Source organism: Prorops nasuta, unplaced genomic scaffold (genome assembly GCF_024137725.1).
Source record: "Prorops nasuta isolate Cenicafe-Biocafe unplaced genomic scaffold, Cenicafe_Pnas_1.2 PNAS00001, whole genome shotgun sequence".
Lineage (NCBI taxonomy): Eukaryota > Metazoa > Arthropoda > Insecta > Hymenoptera > Bethylidae > Prorops > Prorops nasuta.
In genome coordinates this window covers 16,530,893-16,556,023 of record NW_027116798.1, presented here as the reverse complement: position 1 = coordinate 16,556,023, position 25,131 = coordinate 16,530,893, and the positions used below count along the sequence as shown (strand labels likewise).

The following is a 25,131-nucleotide window of genomic DNA, read 5'->3' as shown; positions in this document are numbered from 1 at the left end:
GAAATATTTTTGTTAACTCTGGTATAACTCATGTATTTTGAATTAGGTTCCAAGAGAATAATAGGTATAGTAAACACAAGCGAGTTTCTCTGTTTTTTTGTGCTATATTTTGATAATCCCGCTTACTTGTACCGTCTTCTTCTTGCTGATCGTTTCTAAATTAAAGAAATCCTATTTTTAGGAATCAATCCTAAACAGTTTGTGTTATTATTTTACCAATGAGCGTAACTAAACCTTATGAAGAGAACATTGTATTATATTGAGTACGGAACTTATAATAAAGAGAGTTTAACCGGAATTGAGGAATTGTAATTATTAGCACCCCATCCCCTAGATTCGCGTACGAGGGTTAGAATCCCCTCTGTATAAATAAATATTCGAGTATTATTAAAATTACATCGAAGGCGCCCGGGTCTTGTAGGAAGTCGCCTATTGGGACGCGAACGCGATCGGTGAGGGATAACTCTTCCCTCCCTTTCTACGCTATTCTCTAGGATAGACAGTAGCCTCACAATGCATATAGCTAAATTAATAATTTATTTACTTATTCTTATTTCAGGTCAAACTTGTATTCAAACACAACAAGTACTTTTTCGAATCTCCCTATCCAGATGTACTTTTAAGGTTATTGAAAGACTCTGTTATTCAAGAATGCGGATTATGGAAGATTGTAGATGAAACAGGGAACGGGGGATGATGTTTTATCCACTCATAATAAACATAAACATTTTCAAGTAAGTACACTGTAAATAAAATTTGTTTAATTAAAACAAATCTACATATATGGCATTATTTCATGGTTTACAGTTTGGTGCCATATGCTCTAGCCGTTCCTGGAAAAATGCACACAAGCACCAGAAGGTACTACTGAAGTTACACTTCCAGAAGATATTACTACTTTTTATAACAAAATAGATAAAGAGGATGAGGACGAAGAAGAAGATGAGGACGAAGAAGAAGATGAGGACGAAGAAGAAGATGCGGAAATCAAGACTGCTAGTTTTGAAATAAATCAAGAGAAAATTGACGTAATCCAAAAGAGAGATGTATAGAATTTGAGCATCCTATACTAGCAGAGCATGATTTTCGAAATGATACTCTTACTCCTGACATCAATATTGATTTAAAACCATCAACAGTTTTAGGGCCTTATCAAGTGAAAAGTATGAGAAAGTTGTTTGATAATGGTCTAGCAAGATCTGGTGTAATAATGTTACTATGTAGTGTTGGAAAAATTTCAGTAGGAGTCTTAGCTTATTGTATAGTATGAATAAGAGCTTTGGTTTTATGCAACTCTAAAGTATTGGTTGAGCAGTGGAGACAGCAATTTGAAATATGGTCAACTGCTGATGACTCAATGATATGTCGGATTACTAGCGAAGCAAAATATAAACCAATGGGCTGTGGTATTTTAGTTACAACATATTCCAAGATCACGCATACATAAAAATGTTTTTGGAAGGCTGAACAAAGAATGAAGTGGTTGCAGAAGCAGGAATGTTGTATTATGGTCTTGGATGAAGTGTATACGATTTCTGTAAAAATGTTTCATTGAGTACTAAAAATTGTTCAATCCCATTCTTAATTAGGATTAATGGCTACATTATTATGAAAAGGTGATAAAATTGTAGATCTTAACTTTCTAATCGAACCTAAACTTTATGAAGCCAATTGGTTGGAATTACAAAAAAGAGGTTTTATTGCAAGGGTTTAGAATGCAGAAGTTTGGTGCTCTGTGACACTCGAATTTTATAGTGAATATCAGAATAAAGGAAAGATGAGCAAAAAGCTATTGCACTATGTATTGAATCCAAATAAATTTCGTTGCTGCCAATATTTGTTACGATATCATGAAAGAATAGGAGATAAATCAATTGTTTTTTCTGAGAATGTCTTTGCCTTAAAGCATTATGCAATAAACTAAGTAAACCTTATATTTATGGTCCTACTAGTCAAAGTGAAAGAATAAAAATTCTACGGATTTATAAATTTAATACTAAAGTTAATAGTATATTTTTAAGTAAAGTAGTAGATATGTCTTTTTATTTAGCAGAAACCAATGTTCTTGTACAAATATCATTGCATGGTGAATCCTAAAAATAAGAAGCACAGCGTTTGGGAACAATTTTTTCGAGCTAAGAAAAGTTGGCACTTGGTTGGTAAAATAAGTTAGAAAATTAAAAAATCCTTATTTTTGTTTCGTTTTATAGGAGCAACTGCTACAGAATACAATGCATTCTTGTATAAATTGATATCGCACGATACTATAGAAATGAATTTTTCTCGAAAACGTCAAAGCTTTTTTTATTGAATCAGGATTATGCCTACATAGTTATTATAAAATTAGCTGGAATGGATGAGTTATTATTTTTATTACAAAGTTTTTAAAATAGTTTTGCCCGAAAAAAGGTGTTTTTTATTATAATGAATTTCTAGAAGCCAAATTTGATGTATATGACTAGAGAGGAATAAAGTCATTTACTACAGCAAGTGTTATCAGCAAGTGACAATGATGCCGACGAAGAAAGAATAATTGGATAAGGGCCCAGATCGGTATAATAAATAAAACAATATTATTCATTTATTTATATTTCAATATACGATATTTACTTCATATGTTACATTACAGTTTATATATTTTAGATCATATGAAAAGCTGGTAATATTAAATCAATTTCCGGAGCTAATGATGCCGTCTATTCTCATCATAAAAAATCTGGTAGCTCTTCAATAACGAACAAGCAACCACTTTTTAAAAAGTTCAGAGCATAAATTCTACAGTAATGCATTCTTATATTAAATTATTTCCATCGAGGTAAAGTTTAGATTCGAAAGTAATAAATTCATAGATAGAAATACACTATTGACATTGTAATATTCTGTTATTTTTCAATATTTTTTGTAAGTTATGAAAACCTCAATATTAAAATAAAACTGTGTATGATTATTTCTTGTTTCATTGAAAAAGTACTTTAAAATTCAAGTATTTCCTCCAATTATACCAACACAATAACGTTAAGGTAATGGATAGTTCTCGTAGTCTCGTTGATATTGTAATGATGTCCGAGGAAATAAAGTACTATAGAACCACGTGCTAAAAACACTCATTGTTCACATTTATTTCCACCAAGATTCTTTATACAGTTACTGCCACTTTCATCACAGTAATTCCCGACGACAACGCCGTACTTAACTTTATTAACCAGTACTAAAACCCCACTACACGCAAGCATGTTCATAAAACCGATACATATGCCAGTGTTACTCGAACCGACGCCATTACCGACGAACTACAAATGGAAGAGGACAAGTTCCTAACTGGTACGGCTTATATATAAACGTTAACATCTGTGCTTTGTCCATATTCACTAGGAACTATAGTGAGACGAGACAGGGACACCAATCCATAGGTAATCCGGCTATAGTTCTTACCATACTATAGTTAATACCAGACTATAGCGTGTCTGACTATGGATTCTTACAATATATAATGAATTCATGCCACCAACACTTTCTAATGATAAATTTAATTATTCTTGAAGGATATTTTTCGTCGTATGCAGTATGCACTCAGTATGTGTATATTATAAGAATCTATAATCAGACTCTATAGTCTAGTAAGATCTACAGGGTCTTTTCCTAACAGCGGAGCATAGGAGATTCGTGTTAGTTGACTATAGCACTCGGAATGATCGAATCTGAGAGCGCTGATTGGTCAATATTATGTAGTACCAACAGATAAAAAACCGTTACCAATAGTTGGATACAAAAAATGAGATTCATCCGCCATATTGGTGTGGAGAAATGTTTACATGCTAATCCTAGCAGAAAGAGGTGTAAAATGGAGAAATGTCAAATGGTAAGGCTACTAAAGTAAAAATTGAAAATAATGAATGGAAAGTACGAATAATCTTCATTTTCATTCAAAGCATTCAATTTTTACTTTAGTAACGACAACATTTGACATTTTTCCTTTTTACACCTCTTTCTGCTACGATCAGCATGTAAACATTTCTCCACACCAAAATGGCGGATGAATCTCTTTTTTCGTATCCAACTATTGGTAACGGCCTATTATATGTTGGTACTACGCAATATTGACCAATCAGCGCTCTCAGATTCCATCATTCCGAGTGCTATAGTCAACTAACACGAATCTTCTATGCTCCGCTGTTAGGAAAAGACCCTGTATAGGCAGATTCTCTATAGTTTAGTAAGCACTATAGGCTGATTCACTACAGTAGATGAGTTCGGGAATTGGCACAATTTGCTCGTACAAAGCTTTCCCTATAATTCCATATTAGCTTGGTCTAGTGATTCTGTGTCCGGACCGAGCGAATTAAGATGTATGAAAGCTACCACTTTTTTACCCCCTCCACCTTGTCAAATCTTTCAGTTAAGGGAAGTAATGAAATCTGAAAGGGGTCAAGACCGGGCCTTTTGAATATTATAAACGGTAAGAACTTGATAATGATAAGCTATCATCTTAATATATATTTAAATGATATATGTGCGAAACAGCGTCCCAAGTCGGCTCCGAACCTGTGGTCAGATTGGAAGGTTTTATTCTAGAATAAAATATTCAAAGCCAAGGTAATAGGCAAAATGAGTTTTTTATTTAAATAAATAAAAATGTACAAAATTTACAATATATATTTACACAAGAACCGCTAGACTAAAATTATCGACTTCCTAGGGAATTTGTTCTCGTCAAATTCTAGGGATTTTCGGTAGACGAAGATTCCCAAGAACCTCAGAGACTAGAATTCCCAGAAAGGAACGCGGACTTAGAAACTCCCGGACTGGATAATTTTCCCTGGGGTATTCCCCAGTAAAATCCCCAGCCACGGGAGGAAGCGAAGTTGGAGAAGTGGTTTGGGGAAGAGGAAGTCCCCTTACCCCGCAGCCTCCTTCTACACGAGCTCTAGTGGCTCCGAGCCACTCCAACCCCTAGGGTGAATCTACCCCTTCCCATTACCCGACTCTTGCGAGAGCCCTGGATTCAAGGGTAGGGAACACTGGGTCCGAAAGAGTCCTCGGAGGCAGTGTGGTAGGGGAAGGAGAGAGTTGAATTTCTCCCGGGAAGTTCCTGGAGAAATCTCCCTTAGGAGGGAGGAAAGTGCCGCAGAAGGGAAGCCCCTTCTTGGAAGGCGGTGGGTGGTTGGGTGATACTTACCAAGTATTTTACCCGATGAGTTCGCCGGTGGAGGCGCTCTTGGATGGCCATGGAGGCGCTGCCGAGGAGGCGTCAAAAAAGAAAGGCCGAGAAGGCGACAAAAACTGCTGCTGTTGCTGCTGCTACGCAGGCTGTCGAGCAAGTTTGGGGTTGCGATGGGTCCTTATCAAGGACTCATCTAAGTAATTACGCGACACTAATCTTGCCAGCGAGAGAGCTGCTGCGGGCGCTGGCCACCTAGTGGCCAAGCGCGCAAGTAGTGTCGCGTCGCGGCCGCGACGCGCCAGGGCCAGAAGACGCGCAAGCGCGCTGCGGAGAGATAAAGACAGATAGAGCGGCTAGACGCTGTCGGTCTAGCTGTCTACTGTCACCGCAAGAGAGAAAGGGAGATATAGCAGAAATGTGGAAATATATTTCTCAGCATTTTGCTCCTCCCAATCTCGAACAATATATATGAAGAATTGTTACTTCTAATATAATTTTATTACTTATATTTCAGAGCACTATAATAAATAGTATCCACCAATTACTTCAGTTAGGGATTAAACACATACCAAATAATGGAGTACAGTATTCACATATGTCCTGTCAAGCAATTTTCAATAGCATTCTTGGACAGTTTATCTTCATCAGATGATGGAGAAGAAAATACGACTCCAAAAATAGAAAATTATGTTGAAACTGTTATACCAAGAATGAATGATTAGCAATTCCAGGGTCATTTTCAAAGGTCAAAGAGAACTTTTGAAATTTGAATGAATATGACATGGCGAACGCTTAACGGGATCCCTCAAGCCCTCTGTAGCCAACATTACGGAACGAAAAACGAGGGAGATTTGTCCAGCGCTATTTTTCGACCGATTTCAATGTTTTTGGGCTTGTTGGAATCGTTAGGACTCGCACCTTGTCATGAAAAAAGCCTTTTTTTCCAAAAAATGAAAAAAAAATTAATTTGTTTAAAAATTCGCATTAATAATATTTAATCGCAAAACAAATCGAAAAATCAGGCTTCTCTATGACGAGGTGCCAGACCTAACGATTCCAACAAGCCCAAAAACATTGAAATCGGTTGAGAAATAGAGCCGTACCATTGTCCCGCGTTTCTGAGGTGGACGAAAACCAAAAATTTTTAGGAAGAAAGCTAGGGTTCCACCCCTCTCGCGGTTCACGCTAACGTGTTCCCCCACTCCAGCATCGAAACTTACTGCGAAGCTTTCCTTATATTTACGCAATTCCCTTATCTATAGCTATACACATATAAATACCGCTAAAATAATTTTGAGAACATTTCATTTCGCCGATATAATGAAATTACTAAAAATGCAATTATCATTTTGAAATAAAATTGTAGAAAAGGAGATTTCTTAATGCTTGAAATGTAGGGCATACGGCGAAACGCGGGACAATGGTACAGTCGTATTTATCAACAGAATTTAATGAGACTAGTAATAATTAAAGCCATTCTTCATGTAGATTGTCCTAAAGAGCTCGCATTTTCGATAAAGCTTATAGTTTTTCAGCTATGAACGATTGAAGATGGACGTGCGCAACAGCTGATCTACGCGAGAGAAGAAATATGTATTTGTTCGCCGTGCAAATTCAAACGTTCATAGCTGAAAAACTATAAGTTTTATCGAAAATGCGAGCTCTTTAGGACAATCTACATGAAGAATGGGTTTAATTATTACTAGTCTCATCAAATTCTGTTGAAAAATACGACCGTACCATTGTCCCGCGTTTCGCCGTATGCCCTATATTTCAAGCATTACGAAATCTCCTTTTCTACAATTTTATTTCAAAATGATAATTGCATTTTTAGCAATTTCATTATATCGGCGAAATGAAATGTTCCCAACATTATTTTAGCGGTATTTATATGTGTAACGCTACAGATAGGGGAATAGCGTAAATATGAGGAAAGCTTCGCAGTAAGTTTCGATGCTGGAGTGGAGGAACACGTTAGCGTGAGCCGCGAGAGGGGTGGAAGCCTAGCTTTCTTCCTAAAAATTTTTGGTTTTCGTCCACCTCAATAACGCGGGATAATGGTACGGCTCTATTTCTCAACCGATTTCAATGTTTTTGGGCTTGTTGGAATCGTTAGGTCTGGTACCTCGTCATAAAGAAGCTTGATTTTTCGATTTGTTTTGCGATTAAATATTATTAATGCGAGTTTTTAAACAATTTTATTTTTTTAACGTTTTTTTGGAAAATACGGCTTTACTTATGACAAAGTGCGAGTCCTAACGATTCCAACAACCCCAAAAACATTGAAATCGGTTAAAAAATAGCGCTGGACAATTCTCCCTCGGTTTTCGTTCCGTAATGTTGGCTATAGAGGGCTGGAGGGATCCCGTTAAGACCTCAATAAATACACGAAAAGAAGTTTCGAAAGGAGTAACAGATTTAAATTGTAATATTATCAAGATTGCTATGAATATTGAAGGGAAAAGTATTAATATTCTGCCTTTGTTAGAAACTAAAAGAAAGATAAAAAAATGTCGTGCTGTAGTCTCGTTTGCAAAACTTGACATTCTTCTACTAAAAAAGTTGAAGGATTTCTATGAAATTTTAATGACGTGTACTTTAAACAAGGTACACAAACTTGTAGGAGAAATAAACCATTGCTTGAATAAAGTGAATTACAATAAATTTGAACATTCGTTTAGTTGTTATGTAAATTATTAGTTGTGTTTATAGAAATTTTTAGCGACTTTGTGAAATATTATCTCCTCATTTTCCAGAAGTACTACACATAAAATGATTGATGTAAGATTTAAAAGCGTTTGACACAAAATTGAATAATTTGGACAATGCTTTAAATAAAAATAATGTTTATGAGCCGAAGGAAGTATAATCGGACTCAGAAAAATGCTACGGCATTCGAGGAAAGGTATACTGAAATTGATTTTATTGAGGATGACATAAAATCTCGATAATTTAATGCCTTTAAAGCTTTTACTAAACGTTCCATAGATGTTCCAAATAAATCTTGCATTTCTTGTAAAAACTATATTTTCAGAGAGAAGTAACGAGAATAAATGTTTCCAATAAAACATATGGCTCAAAACTATGGTGCCATTTACTGCACTACATAGATTATAATGAAAATGATAATATTTTGTACATTTGTCAATATAGTAAAAATAAGATTCGTTTTAATATCATGCCACCTACATGCGTATTAAACAAGTTGGATTCACGACAAGTACCAGAAGAAATTGATGGATTCAACGAATACGAACGAATCTTAATTCAAAGAGCAACAGCTTTTAAGACTGCATTACGCATGGGTACAGTGATGAATAGAAATATACCATATACAGGAATGATTCCAAAAGTGAAAGGTAGGATATTCCGTCTACCTTAGCCTATAGAAGAAACGTTAAAAAAAATATGTCCTTCCAATGAACGAATCAATTTAAATCATGAGTTGTACATATTAGTGCAAGGCATTCCAACTAAATCAAACATAGTATGAAAAAAATTAGTAGATGTAAGTAGAGTGTGGAAAGCTCTATCATGGTTAAAAAATAATAATTTCTTATATTCAGAAATTGTATTACCAACAACTTCTAATAACTTATTCTTACATTCAGGCTTTAAAAATACTAAATTTCAAGTAGATCATGAGTTAGAATAGGATAATGAAATAGTCGAAAAGTTGCATCAACAAAATACGGTAAATAAAGCTTTATCACAGAAATCGCAATCCGATTCTTATTACGAACAGTATACGCAATTTATCCTATGTATGAATAATCGGTGAGAAATGGCACAAAAATATAGCACTTTTTCCACTTCGTGCCATATAGAATTTTAATTTTTTATGTATAGTTTAGAACGTCCTTCAAGAGCTCCTAAAGTCTCGAACATGAAGGAGGTCGGGAATGTTATAATTAATTCAAAAAAATTTTGAAAAATGCGTTCCTTTCTGGGTTAACTTAAATAACTCGCTTATTATTAATCGTATCAAAAATTGTGTCAAATAAGACTTGTTCGTAATTAAATTTTCAATAAAATAGGCGGCGATTAAAAAATCAATTTGTTTTGTTTATTTGTAAAATTATTAATGAAGTACAGGAAGTGGAGAAAAGTTTAAGTAGTGAAAAACCATATAACAAATGCTTCATTGCTACTGAAAGTTCACTAGAAGATGGCTTTTAGTTAGTAGAATTTGCTATAAAAGCCATTTTTCGATATCTAAAAATGGTGGCATATTGGAAAATTATTTATGTCAAAACTTTAAGTAGCTGTAAATTGTTTCCTGGCGGTCATAAATTAATGAAACCAATTGCTGAAAATTGATATTAACGTTATTAACAAATGGTGTAAAAAGCATATTTTTCAATAATAAACAAAGCATTTTTTAATTGAAAAAACCCGTTGCTATCGTCCGTATTTCAGCAACTATTGGATTTTAACAATTGCAATAAAATGCATTGTAATGTTTATAAAAAACCATGAATTTTAAAAAATAATCATGGCGATTGGAGCAGTAGAAGCTGAGATCATCAAGGTTTACTTCACGGTGCACTACGTCGAAAGTATTTGACCTTTCGACCTGAAGTTTGGCACAGTAGTAGTGCACATATCACCTTATCACCTAAATTTTTTTCTTAATCTTTCGTTCAATTTTTCTTCTTTGCAACGATTAAGAATCTGTTATAAATCACGCGCTCGGTGGTAGTGATCTCCTCGCTACGTAGCGCGGTGGTGGGTGTAGCGCCTGAACAGTGGAGGAGGCGCGCTGGAGATATTATACAACTTAATTGAAAAATTTATTTCTACATAACCAAAGGTCGTAGATGGATGATTTTTTGTTTAATTGTATATCATTTTTTCCGTACTTTCCAGCAGTATTTATAAAAATTTTATAAGAATACGGCAAGTGTCAGAAAACTATGCTTTTTAACTTATTTGAAATTTCCAGGATTTCGAAATAAAGTACAGACATGTTTTTAAATTGCAGTTAAATATCATATGTATATTTAATTATGCAATTTATAAACATGTTTGTATATTATTTCGAAATCCTGGAAATTTCAAATAAGTTAAAAAGCATAGTTTTCTGACACTTGCCGTATTCTTATAAAATTTTTATAAATACTGCTGGAAAGTACGGAAAAAATGAAATGCAATTAAAAAAAAATCATCCATCTACGACCTTTGGTAATGTAGAAATAAATTTTTTAATTAAGTTGTATAATATCTCCAGCGCGCCTCCTCCACTGTTCAGACGCTACTCCCACCACCGCGCTACGTAGCGAGGAGATCGCTACCACCGAGCGCGTGATTTCTAACAGATTCTTAAGGTAGTAGTATAGTAATTCGACCGGTTTTGCGGGGTATATTTTGGAAATTTTTTTAACTACTTAAATGAAATGCAAAAAATCTGAAAATTTTATAGGTTATTAATACTATATTAAATTATTCAAAAAAATATATATATTTTTTTGCAATATTTTATTTAAATTATATGTGGTCAAATAAGGTGATATAAAAAAAACATGTACTGCTGGCCCATGAGGTATGTTTAGTTTGGATAATCTGAAACATAATAATCCAACGGATTATTGTTCAGTAAGATTGTCATTCTGGCAGGTACTAGAAAAAATTAATTTGGTTGAAAAATAATAAAATGGCGGACTTCGAAAGAAAAAGATACAATTTTTTAGTGTAAATTGGGCTGTAAATTGAAAAGTAATGAATGAAAAACATTGATTCTAGTACCCGCCAGAATTACAGATGTGTAGAACAACCTGTAAAATTTCAGCCCGATCGGTTCAACAGAAAATCTGTTATGCCTCGGGCCGACCGAGAAAACGTGGTTTCGAGAAAAACGCGTTCAAAGTTTGGCTAACAGAACTTTCATCCTCACAGGAATCGTCGATCCCCGGTGCGTGCAACAAGCTTTAGGTCTCTTCATACGTGTTAAACGCGGGTATATCTGGTTACATTCTTTCGTATATCAAAAGGTATACGAAACTTCAAGGAAATATAAAGGTAATGAGTCATAATAGTAAGGAATAACCGTTATCAGCTGTCGTGCACCCTACAGCGTTCAATTATGCGGCGCTCTCGAATATATGTTATATCTTTGTTAATATTTTGAATATCGGTTTAACATTTATACACCATATTCTCCTGTTGGTATACTATCGAAATATGAAAAAAAAATTTTGACCCAAACAACTAGACTACTACCTTAATCATTGCAAACAAGAAAAATTGAACGAAAGATTAAGAAAAAAATTTAGGTGATAGGGTGATATGTGCACTACTACTGTGCCAAACTTCAGGTCGAAAGGTCAAATACTTTCGACGTAGTGCACCGTGAAGTAAACCTTAATGATCTCAGCTTCTACTGCTCCAATCGCCATGGTTATTTTTTAAAATTCATGGTTTTTTATAAACTTTACAAAGCATTTTATTGCAATTGTTAAAATCCAATAGTTGCTGAAATACGGACGATAGCAACGGGTTTTTTCAATTAAAAAATGCTTTGTTTATTATTGAAAAATATGCTCTTTACACCATTTGTTAATAACGTTAATATCAATTTTCAGCAATTGGTTTCATTAATTTATGACCGCCAGGAAAAAATTAGCAGCTACTTAAAGTTTTGACATAAATAATTTTCCAATAGGCTACCATTTTTGATATCGAAAAATGGCATTTATAGCAAATTCTACTAACTAAAAGACACCTTCTAGCGAACTTTCAGTAGCAATCAAGCATTTGTTATTTGGTTTTTTACTACTTAAACTTTTCTCCACTTTCTGTACTTCATTAATGATTTTACAAATTAACAAAACAAATTGATTTTTTAATCCCCGCCTATCTTATTGAAAATTTAATTACGAACAAGTTTTATTTGACACATTTTTTGATACGATTAATAATAAGGGAGTTATTTAAGTTAAACCAGAAAGAATCGCATTTTTCAACATTTTTTTGAATTAATAATAACCGTCCCGACCTCCTTCATGTTCGAGATTTCAGGAGCTCTTTAAAGACGTTCTAAACTATACATAAAAAAATTAAAATTCACTATGACACGAAGTGGAAATTCAAATGCTATTTCTCCCTTACTAGTAGGTACAAAAAGTAATCACCAACTGAGCTTTATCAAATGCGTAAGGTTCATGATTGTCCTTTTAATTATAGTTATAAAATATTGGACCTCAAATGCTTTCCAGATTTATATCCATTCTGAGTAAATGAACAACATGAAGATAGAGATATACGTCTTACTAATTTTGAACTTATCAATTCAAGGTTATTGTCGAAGCACTCGTGATTTCAACTAAATATACAGTATTTATTTGATTTATTATACGATAGTAATATATGAAACATTAATGCTGGTATTTATCATAAATTAAATATCACCAATCCTCGTGAAAAGTATACAGCAGGTAGTTATTTGGATAAATTATATAAAAAACAACTCGAAACTAATTTGAACAGTATTTTTGCTGGATTAAAGAATATACCACAATTTTCGATTAGACCTACATGTATGTTACGGTGTATGATTCATCATTACGGCCCGACAACATGATTTTGAACATTCAGTCCTAGCGAATGGCTATGGACTGATATGATTGAATATCTTCGTGAAGTAAATGAACCGAAATCTAACAAAATGTCACCTAATGAACTCATTGCTTCTGACCCTGTTGCTGTAACTAGATCTGTTAAAAATAAGTTTGATGCTATGATGGATTTTATTACTTCAACTGACAATCCTATTGGAGAAGTTTCACATTATTTCGTATGTAGAGAATATCAAGGAAGATGTACTCAACATTTTCATATGTTAATTTTGGTAAAATTTGCACCAATAATTAATCAGTCCTTTATTGAAGAAGTAGCAACTTTCATATTAAAGTACATTACTTGTAGATTACCTTCAAAAAATATTTCATCTGAATTATACAGACGTGTCAGCAAACATCAACGGCACAGAAACAATAGCTATTGTTTACATACAAAAAATAAATCTAGGCAAGTTTGTAGATTTGAATTTTCTCGGCAAGTAACCGATACGATGTTAATAAGGGATGTACCTGTTTCCATGGCACGTAAAAAAAACTAAAAACTAAAAGAAAGGCTTTATGATGTACCTAGTTCAGAAAGTGAAATTAACATTAATGATTACAATCCCGCAATTCTATGTGCATGGGAAAGCAATATGGATATTCAATTCGTTGGAGAAAAATCTGCCTTATTAATTTGGTACACTACCAAGTATGTTTCTAAATCAGAAAAAAGTAACATAACGGATACATTTAACGTTATAAATTCTACTAAATCTATACGTAGTAATTTATGAAGTATTGGAATGCGGCTATTAAATCATTGAGAATGTGGTGCATTAGAGGCTGCAGAAAGTCTATTAAGAATACCATAATTTATAACTGATCCACAAACTACTATTAACCCTTAGGAGGTCGGCATTTTAAATTGAAAATAGTAACAAAAAACTATTTAATATTACTTCTCAGATTTAAATGTAAAAATTAAAAAATATATGTGTGTAGTCATGACGTCATATGGCGTCGTAGCGGCGGGGAACGGTTGGTTAATAATTTTCGAAAATAATCTGATATTTTCATGGTAAATTAGGTTGAGTGCGATACTTTTCAAAGCAAGATACAATACGCAATGTAGCCTGACATTGTTTGTACTGGGCTTTGGTTTCTGATCTTTTTTTACCATCTGGCATACGACGCATTTCTTCTTTTTCGCCATTTTACTGAGGTAATGTTTCCCTTTAAGACGATCATTATTGGGTTGTAAAGTAAAAAACGGCTTGTCTTTTACATTCAGTATTGCTTAAACAATTTCTAATCTAAACTTTTGGAAAGATATTCTCTGATTATTTATATTATACAATTCATGTACATTTATAAGAGCCAAATCAAGTAAATGGAAAAATAATTTTTTATACCATTTCATTGATTTTTAAATTGATTCAGTCAAAGATAAATTCTTATCAATAATGTTAATTCCTCCCTTATTTTTATTGTAATTAATTATACATAATGGCTCTATTATATTCTCTTGAGTGTGATAATTTTTCTTTCTTGTTCTTCTGAATTCAAGTTCATGTACCGTTGTAATCATGTATACTTTTTTTTATCTTGCCATTTTAAAGTCATCCATATCATATTGTGAGCAACTTGTACCTCCCCTTTTCCAAGTCGCAAAAATTCAGATTAGGCAATCCTTTCCTATTTTCTCTTATTGTACCGCACAATCCTGTATCTTTATCATGTAGAAATTGAGCTAATGTAGGTGAAGTGTACCAGTTATCAGCATAAGCAATATGATCTTTGGAAAAGTAGGATTTCATAATATGTGCAATAACATCCCCAGAAACTCTTAAACCAAATTTTCGCAGTCAGTAGTGGCTCCTGTGTAAATGATAAAGTCGATGATAAAACTACTTTCGCAGTCAACTATTTAATATATTTTTATACCAAATCGATGGCGTTTCATAGGTAAAAATTGTTTGAAAGCTAATCTACCTTTCTACAAAAGAAGGCTTTCATCAATATATAGATTTTTACCTGGGTCTAAAAGACTTCAAAATTTTATTTTCAAATTATTTATAATATGCTTTATTTTTTTCAGAGGATGCTTCAATAGTATAACATCATTTCGTAAATGCTCATTATGTTGAAAATGTAAGAAACGTAAAATTTGGCGATAACGATTTCGAGTCATAATTTGTGTGAATATTGGAATGAACAAAATGGATGTTACTCCAGTAATCTTCCAGACAGCTTTTTTTGACATGTCCCATAAGAATGGATAAAGCAAAAAATTTTAGAAGCTCATCGATTTCTAAATCAACCCAGTCTTTCATGTGTTTATAGGGATTTTGTGGATTTTTATATTGATATCGGTTAGTTTCATTACAAATCAAATTCAAAAATGAATCATCGAAAAGTATTTTGAAGTAATGAATAGGATCATTGCCACTCAGTCGAACATTTGTTTGAATACCAGAATGCAGGGTAAATGATTTCACTGACAGATAAAAATAGCGGTTGTAAAACAATTTCTGCCAAGTCATGTAGTCTACATCATTATAAAATGATTTAGAGAATTCATCGTCCACATCAGAATCTGTTTCGGAAGGCTCTGATTCCCGACTACTATTAGATGAAAGTTCTTTGTCTTTGATATTCATCATTTTCAGAAAGTAAAATGTAAAAATGTTACTTCAAAAAAGTAAGAATTACCGCAATGATAAATTGCTATATTTACTTTTATAATGAGAACTAAAACGTAAACGCCATCTAGTGACAAAATGAAGGCCTGCTTCATTTAAATAAGTACATATTTCATAATTTGAACATTATACTTTATTTTAAATTAATAATATATATATCTCCAAAATTTTGACGCCTTATGGCATCATAGTGGCAGCCTAAGGGTTAAGTTGGTAGATATTAGTATGATACGTAGAAGAAAGCTTTAAACACGAAAGGAAATTGAAACTTTAAGTCCTGATTCTACGGATATATTTTGCCATTTTACAGTTGATTATTATTATCCAATTAGACATAGATAACTGGAATCTTTATGTTTATACGACTTTATTAAATGGTACGATCGTGTTAAAATTAAACCTATTAATAAAGTAGAACATTACAAGATTGATAATAATTTGTAACAAGACATTTGCTCCGCCGCTACTCCATATACGATACCGCGTAATGGGTGGAGTCTACAGTGCAAGTGCCCATACCGCAGCCTGTATTGTACAGCGAGCGGAGTATAGCGGACTCAGACTATACCTCCCTACCTTACCAGACTGGCCGCCCGGAGCGACCCCGTCGCCGTCTCCGGGCCTAGGACGGGTATATAAGGCCGATCCCGAGCCGAGTAGAAGATTCCGTCCCGTATCCAGGAGCTCTCCGGATACAAGTTCTATCCCGGCTACGCAGGAGTTCTCCGAGCAGTCCTGGTGCAGGAGTTCTCCGCACCGTCCGATCACCGTCCCGCCATACTAACGCCATGTCCAGGAGTTCTCCGGACCGCCGGCATTTCTTTTTAGGTTATGGCATAAGCCGACATCTTGCCGTCTACCGAGGGCCCCTCCGTGTGGCCATAGACCGTCGCGCCGCCTACCGTAGCCCCGCCGTGAGGCTACCGACCGACGCGCCACCCACGGGTGAATCTATAAGACTCGGACCGTAGTAAGTAAGCACACACTGTACACACCTGCAGCGGCAGATCACACACACAACACAAACTCGAATAGGTTAAGTACTTGTATAAGCTTTGTAATATACCGTGTACATATTTCTTAGTATATAATAAGTTGATTTATATAACCAAACATTGAGCTTATCAATATTGTTTTGATACCTCTCAGTCAAAAATAACCGGACGGTTTGTAGCGACTAAAACTCGCTAGAAAAGCACGTCGCAAATTCATACATAACCCTTTCGCAGCGAATGTCACGGATCCGTGACGTGCCAGTCTTTCGAGGGGTGCGAACGGCACGGATTCGTGGCGCAAGTAAAAAATGTATGTACATGCATGTACGTATAAAAAATTCTAAAATTATATAGATTAGGTTCAAAAATATTGAAAATCCGACCCGCTCATCGGTTACACCTATTCATTTTTGTTCGCAGCGAAAGAGTTATAAGAGCGTTCATGTCATTGCTTAGTTGATCATTATCGTTATAACATATAAACGCATCCTGAAGCATATTATTATGCATTGTTATTACTATTCAAATCTTGGAGAAATACTGATTAATTGAAATGCGGATGCGATACATATGCAGGAGTATTTTTGTCAGTGCAATTCGAACTTTTAAATGGATTAACCCATTTGTATTCAAGAACGGAATAATCTGCGAGCCACGACTGCCACCTATCACCGAACGCGTAATAATCCGCGAGCCTACGATTAACTTTAATTATAGCAAAATATTCGTTCTTCTATTATTGAAAAAAATATTTAAATGCAATATTTTCGAATTAATACTGTGTATTAATCGTTTAAAAAGTACATTCTTAATAAATTCGATTAATAATTTCGATGCCAGTTACTGTACATTTGGTCAACCGCGCATGGTGATGCGATTCATTTTTCGTTACAAAAGCTTAAGTAAAGCGATGATGCAAATGGGTTAAAATACCACGAACGTATATTAGAAATTCAGAAAGGAGTAGATTATAATTAAACTTATGTGGGTTTCAACTGTCCGATAGGTTATACCTTTGTCAAGAATTAGCAGCATAAATGTGAGAGTAATTGGTGCTAAAAAGAAACGTGGTATGCAAAACGACAATGTCAGCTTTGAATATATGCTTGATTGTAGCTTATTCAAAGCTTTGCGAATTGCTTGTCCTGTTTTGCTCCAGTATCAACTCAAGTAGTTGATGCAACTAGTGAAGTCTGGCAAGGTCAGATGGTGGTAAAAGTAAAATGTTGATAAACAGAAAATGTAAATTAATTAAAACATACATTTTACTTAATTATTTTTATATGTTGAAAGTATATTTATTGATTATGAAAAATTTAATCAAACTTTCATTATGGTGAAACTGAAAACATTAAACAAGTAGCCGGGGCATTAATTATGAGGTTCATTTATGCAGAATGCATTACAAATATCAATAAATTTAATGTGTTCACTGTGATATTTTTCCAATATTAATATATATTATTTTATTAGTTAAGCGCTGCTGTTTCAAAAAATGAGAAGTGTGGAAATTTTCTTTAGATTCTGTAGAAAAATTAATAGAATTATTTAATTTTTTAAATATTATAGTCTTACAAAACGTTTTGAAATCCTACAAAAAACAGACTTCGCCTGTAAAAAAAGGCGGCAAGTACATAAACCATTTAGCATAAATAATAGTAAAATTATCCAATTAAAAAAAGTAGTGAAATCCAATTTTTAGGCAAGTGTATTTTTTCACTTTAGCAAAAACTAAATTTTTGAAAAAAAAAAAGGAACATAAAAGTTACTTGCCGGGCCCGTAATGTCCATGCACAGTGAGAAATAGAATCGTCTGTGGTTCGGCTAACTTTACTCTATATTTTAACATGAAATTTGCTGTACTACGCTATAGCTGAATCTAACACACGATTCAATTTCCCACTGTGCATGGACATTACGGGCCCGGCAAGTAACTTTTTTTTTCAAAAATTTAACTTTTGTTAAGGTGAAAAAATACACTTGCCTAATATTTGGATTTCACTATATTATTTATGCTAGATGCTTTATGTAGTTGTCGCCTTTTTTTACAGGCGAAGTCTGTTTTTTGTAGGTATAGTAATATAAAATAATTTAATTAAAAAAAATAGTGAAATCCTAATGTTAGGCAAGTATAAATTTTTACCATGGCGAAAATTGAAATTTGGTAAAAAGTAAATAGTAACACAAAAATGTGACTTGGCGGGCCCGTTGTATGCAATCGTATTAAATAGCCGCATTTTAACTTACGAGAAGCAACGCTTATATTGCAAGATAGCGACTTACACATGAATATTACGGTCCCGGCAAGTAATTTTTGTGTTACTATTTACTTTTTTTCAAATTTCAATTTTTACCATGGTAAAAATTTATACTGGCCTAACATTAGGATTTCACTATTTTTTTTAATTAAATTATTTTATAATGCTGTATTAATCATGTTGGAGACGACTTATGTACTTGCCGTCCTTTTTTTACATGCGAATCTTGTTTTTTGTGGAATTATATTATGCTGATGCTTGGAAATCAGCAGAGGTAAATACTCACGATCTTTAGAGCAATAAGAATGGCTTTAATTTTATTGTTGCGTAATTTCGAGAACGTGTTGTATGCTCTTGTCGTCGTGCTTGCGTTTTGACGAAAAAATTAACAGAAATGCGAAAGATAGATTCTCTCCTATCCGCCAAATATGGGAAATTTTTATTTCCAACTGTACTAATTGTTATCAGCGAAACCGTGACTGTACAGTTGATGAAATTTTATTAAATTTTCGCGGACGATGCAAATTCCGAATGTACATAATATCGAAATCGGATAAGTACGGCTTATAATTGTTCACGCTAAATAATCCTAGTATATCGTATTTATTATATGCAATTCCGTATCTGGGAAAAATTGCTATAACGGATAAGTTGCAGGACGAGAAACAGACGGAATATTATTACCGAATAACGACAGCTCCCATTCATAATACAACACGCACTGTAAATTGTGATAATTGGTTTACATCTGTACCTCTTTTGAAGCGTATGAGAGCAGATTCATATCAATTAAAAACTGAAGGCACAATAAAAAAAAATATAATGGAAATTCCTGCGAAAATGACAGTGTTTTCCAAGACTCCCCTGACGCAAAAATTTTGTTATGCGGATGGTATGATGCCAATGTCATACAAAAAAAAATATTGCAGGTAATAGCATCGGATAATTGTTCCGATGAAATGTAAAATAAAAAAACTTTAGTTGTTTTGCATTACAATGCGACAAAAGTGGACACTAATGCGTTTGACTCACCGTGCCATTATCAAACAGTCAGCTCGAAAACCAATCACTGGCCAGCCAGGGGTTTTTATGGGATACTGTACTAAGCAGTAGTAAATGCGTGTATCGTGATGAAGTGCAAGATTATAAATGCGGGCTCGATTACTAAAATTTCCGCTAAAGAGTGCATGGATAAAATATGCATGCGTTTTGTTTCGCCATATATGTAGCGTCGTTAAAAGGAAGTAAGTCTATGGACGTACTTGCGGTCTGGTATCGGTAACATTTTAGGCAAGATTCGCGAGCAAAATTCAGCCGAAAAAGTTGAATTACCTACAAGAAAAAGATGTGAACTTTGTTAGCGAGTAACTGACCGAAAGACGAAAATTCTATGTCCGAGTTTCGAGCGACATATGTGCGACCAGCATCGCACATTTTTATGCGTTGAATGCGCTGATCTAGATTAATTGAACTGTATTTATGTATTTTTTACACCTATTTATTAAAAAATATTTACTTTTACCCACAAAAGCTGTTCCTTTAATGTTTTAATTGACCTTTTGTATTTAACAAATTTGATGAAAATTGAACAATTCAAATTTCAAAATAAATATACTGTAACGAGGTTCTCTCGTTACGAATCAAGATACTGATATTTAATAAAGAAAATGAAATTAAAACTAACGATTAGTAGTGATTAGTTCAAACCCTACATTACCGACTTGGTGCATGGGTTTCCGAATGGACAGGAAGTACCGTCTAGGAACATCCCTGTGGGCTGTCAGAAGACCGGATGAAAAGACCGGCGCTTCATTCAAAAGTTCAAGCCGACCAAGCAAGCAAGGCAGGGCAATGCGGTGGCTTGAGACGAGGAGAAGTGGACACAGGCACTCCTGCGAAAGGCGAATTCTCTAGTCTCCTGAAGAGGGGGAAATAGGAGAGTGAGTCAGGCCTGGGACGTCGCGCAAGGCGGACGTACACCACACCGGTTCACCGATGAGTGTGTCCGTGTGCTTGAGGTGAGTTTGCTCCCTACGCAACGCACACAGTGTATGCTATTGATGCATAGGAGACCTATGCAGTTATGGTAGGTTTCTGCCGCATGCCGAGTGCCGCCGCTAAGTCTATGGCAACGCGCATGGCACCGCGGGCTTGGGCATTGCAAGGATGTGCCACCCTGGCAGTCCCCTATAGAAAAAGATCCTGATAATATTCTCGTCTCCTCACTTCCCCTCACATGTGTGAGTAGGTGGGTGAGGAGAGTGTGTTTATTGTCGCGAGGCTCGGGCTACCTGTAAGGAACCCTCCCCTCTCTCGACGGCCTAGCACACTGAGCAAACCAGGCTTCCGTACCGTCCATGATGCACAACCAATCAGCCTATTGGGATATGCATGCGGTTGGAATGGCAGGGTAAGACACTTATGTTAACGCTGGGTGGTTGGCCACCCACATGACCAACTGGCGCCTTAAAATTATCGAATGTAAGGGCGGCCGAAGGTAACACGATGAGCCCATCGTGGTAGTAGAATTCATTACAATACTTCTTTAAAATATCATCATAATGCTATTTTTTTCTTAAAAATATACTATTTGGAGATTAAAACGCCGCTAATTCTTTAAAATTATCAAAAAAATTAAAGAAGTTAATCAAATTTATATTAATAATGTCAAATTTTATGCAAATTTGTTTATAGCGTCTTTGTGACATAAAAAAGTTATTTACATAAGAAAAAAGTTAATATATTCTAAATAAAAGACCATAAAACCAATTTTTCTAAAGTATCAAGTCGCAATATCAATCGCAACGCAAATGTCAATTGATTTTCCGTTTGAAGTCTATTAGACCCCGTGTGACCAAAACGGGTTAAAAGAATAATCGCGATTTCGGTAAAGATTCCGAATTTCAGATATTAAGTTTGAAAATCTTGATCTTGCCGACTTGGAAATCATGTATAGCATTCAGTTTCACACACAGTGGAAAATACACTAGAGATCTGTTAAACAGACGAATTAAATTAATTACTGCATTTGGAGTTATTAATCAGAATCGCCAAACCATCTAAATGTTTCCAGGAATCCACCTACTCTTAGCTTCCGCATCCCATTACTTTTAAGACTGAGCTAGTTGACGATTTTCGATATGTTAGAGTTATTTTCGTTCCGTAGAACAGTATTTTGCGATCTTACAGCATAGTTGATTCCTTCGTGAACCTGGAGCTCAACATACAGTTTGCATTTAGTATAGTTACTGTTTGCAGTTCAGATTCGTTAAGGGAAGCCCAAACTTTTACAGCGTCGCAGGGTATGACATCAGATGCCTCTTTCACCACTTAATCATACTTTACCTACGAATCTTTATTTTCAGCACCCCGTTGCCCTTTTAGCCAGAGATATCACATAGATTGCCTATTGTAATTGATTTTAGTGCAATGACAGTTGCTGAATATAATTTTAACTTATATTGATACTAATTACAGTTACTGATTGCGATTTTTCAGTTTCTCCTAATTAATTATATTTATAATTGAAGTTGCATCAAATTACTGCATATTTTCCTTGTATTTGCGCTAGAAGCATTATCTATGTTGCAAATACTACAGCTATCAAAAGCCCTAGTTGTATAGCAATAAGTCTAAAATGTATTTGTGCTAATTACCGTCACGAACGTCGCCAGCTTCAATTTCAGTTACGCCATTGTTTAGTGTATTTAGCCCTTCATTTTCTGATCTTGCTTTTGTTGCTGCAGTATCTAGTTTTGTTTTCAATCCACCCATAACAAAGTGATTTATATTTGAACTTGGATCAGAAAGTCTACGTTGATGACGCTGAAAAAAGAGGTCTTCCGCATCGTCCCAATCTGTATCCCAAAGTGCATCACTCGCACAATAACCTGGTTCTGATGTCGGTGTTTCAACGCCAGATCCTTTTGGTTTCGTTACTGCCATCTCAGCGTGACCTTTACCTGTATAAGGACAGTAAAAAACTTAAACAGGCGAATACAATATCCACACACATTAGTGAGGATTACAATTTACATGTTTCGTTGCTTGGGCTAGGATTTTGTTAATGTGTGGCTTATATTATTTGTAAATAAAAGTTGTAAATTCTATAGGTTATAATAAAAATGAACGAGTTAAGTCCAAGCAAACATGTCTTAACGCGGATGCTATAGCTAAATATGCAGAATGAGCGCTTCATAACATCTTACGTCAATAGAAATGCCAGAACTAATATTTTTTCCGTTGTATCATTTCGAATATTTTGCAAATAGTGTGGGTCAATTAACTAATGAAAAATGACTAACAACATCCTAGGCTTATACAGGGTGTAATGAAACGACCGCATTTTCTCGTAACTGGATGTTGGGGGTGACAATTAGAGTGCACGTGTAAAATTTCGTTCGAATCGTTCAAGGGGTTTAAAAGTTATTTCCATTGAAAAATTACCCTTTCTCAGTCCTTTTTGAACGACTTTAACTGCATAATGGAAAGTGGAGAAAGTGAAAAAACAATGGATGAACATCCTACTAGAATGTAGAATCATCGATTGCGCGCGATAATACATTTGCCAGTTATTTCTTTAATTTGGCTGTTAGATTAATTTCAAAAATAGCAAAATACTTTTGGTTACAATTCCAATTCAATTCAGTACAAGTATCGTTGACTGAATGGATGGAAAGAGCGAGAAGAGCCAATGAAAAGGAAAGTATCAGAAGCTAAGATGTCACGCGAGCGCACTGACAATTTAACAGGCAATGCATGAGGGTATTCCCTTTCTACTATCGAAGCTAAAGAGTATGATTTAAAATCAATTTATTGATGATAGAGAAAATTAAACTTATCAATTTAAACCTCTCCAAGTTCCTTTAAATCTAAATTTTTGAAGAAGCTTCAAACTGACTCCTCGATGATTTCCAGAAAGCACACTATTACAGATTTTGCATTTAAACACTCGCAAATTTAAACAAATTAGGGATTAACCTACATTTATTCAAAACACTAGTTAATTTGACACTTTTAACTGTTTGAAGTAGACTGATAAAGAGTTGTCGAAATTAATTATGAATTATTCTTTCTTTCTGTGTCTCTCCCTTCAGCCTACTTCAAACAGTTAAAAGTGTCAAATTAACCAGTGTTTTGAATAAATGTAGGTTAATCCCTAATTTGTTTAAATTTGCGAGTGTTTACATGCAAAACCTGTAATAGTGTGCTTTCTGGAAATCATCGAGGAGTCAGTTTGAAGCTTCTTCAAAAATTTTGATTTAAAGGAACTTGGAGAGGTTTAAATTGATAAGTTTAGTTTTCTGTATCATCAATGCGTTGATTTGAATCATTCTCTTTAGCTTCGTTAGTAGAAAGAGAATGCCCTCTATCATTGCCTATTAAATTATAAGTGGGCTCGCGCAACATATTAGATTTTGATGCTTTCCTTTTCATTGACTCTTCTTGCTCTTTCCAAAAATTTATTCAATGATGCTTGTACTAAATTAAATTGGAATTGTAATGAAAAGGAATTTGCTATTTTTAAATTTATTCTAATAGCCAGATTATAGAAATAGGTGGCAAATGTTTTATCGTGCGCGATCGATAATTTATACATTCTATTGAGGTGTTCATCAATTATTTTTCACTTTCTCCACTTTCCTTTGTGCAGTCAAAGTTGTTCGAAAAGGACCGATTAAGGAGATCCAAGGAGGTAGAATATTTTAACTTCCAATTATCTTCTAAAATTTTAGAAATATTAATATTTTTGTAAGGACTAAACTTATTCATAGAGATCCATTCCATAACGGTATGAAGCCCCTTTTACAAAAATATGAATAATGAAAAATAGCAAGAATTAAATTTTACCCTGTAAAACAAATCACTATATTTATTAAAAAAGTACGTCCTTACGGCTATAGGCGAGTGTGTAATGAGTAATTTAAGACCAAAAACAAGCTGATATTACCAAAATTGTCGAAGATTATTAGCTAAAACCAATTCAGCTAAACGAAAGACAGCATCGAATCTGTTTTACCGAATCGACCATATATCAGTATATTAGACAAGGACAAACGTATTAACTATTTCGCTGTGTTAAGAATGTACTTCTTCTCTCTACTACCCATAACCTAAATACATTAAGAAATCTTGCTTACTACATAGAATCCCTGCTAAAATGCGATAACAGCGCAACAGTGCTATTACGACTTACTTTCAGCTATAAGGAGACATTTCTGAGAAATATATGACTGTACCCTCTTTTCTCATTAATCAATGAAACTATGCGTAAATATTTTATCATAATTTGGCCTCTAGAAGCCGATATATTTGAATAAGACATGGGTGTACCAGTTTGAGCGTACTTTGTTGTGAGTTTCTATTTGTTAATCACAACAAATGAACTAACACATACGATCTAGCGAGAAAGCACGGTAAGATTCATACATTCGTACAGTTTTATCCAAATTTTTC

General features: G+C 34.5%; 1 protein-coding gene and 1 pseudogene across 1 annotated transcript in view; one reads left to right on the top strand and one right to left on the bottom strand.

Moving 5' to 3' along the window:
- Nucleotides 1-25,131, bottom strand: part of LOC136774074 (uncharacterized protein KIAA0930 homolog) — a 449,327-nt gene that overhangs the window by 88,898 nt on the left and 335,298 nt on the right. Inside the window, exon 6 of the mRNA XM_066728154.1 lies at nucleotides 22,332-22,637. Coding sequence (XP_066584251.1) covers nucleotides 22,332-22,637 — 306 coding nt within the window. The remainder of the gene's footprint in view (nucleotides 1-22,331; nucleotides 22,638-25,131) is intronic.
- LOC136774509 (general transcription and DNA repair factor IIH helicase/translocase subunit XPB-like) lies at nucleotides 219-2,772 on the top strand (annotated as a pseudogene).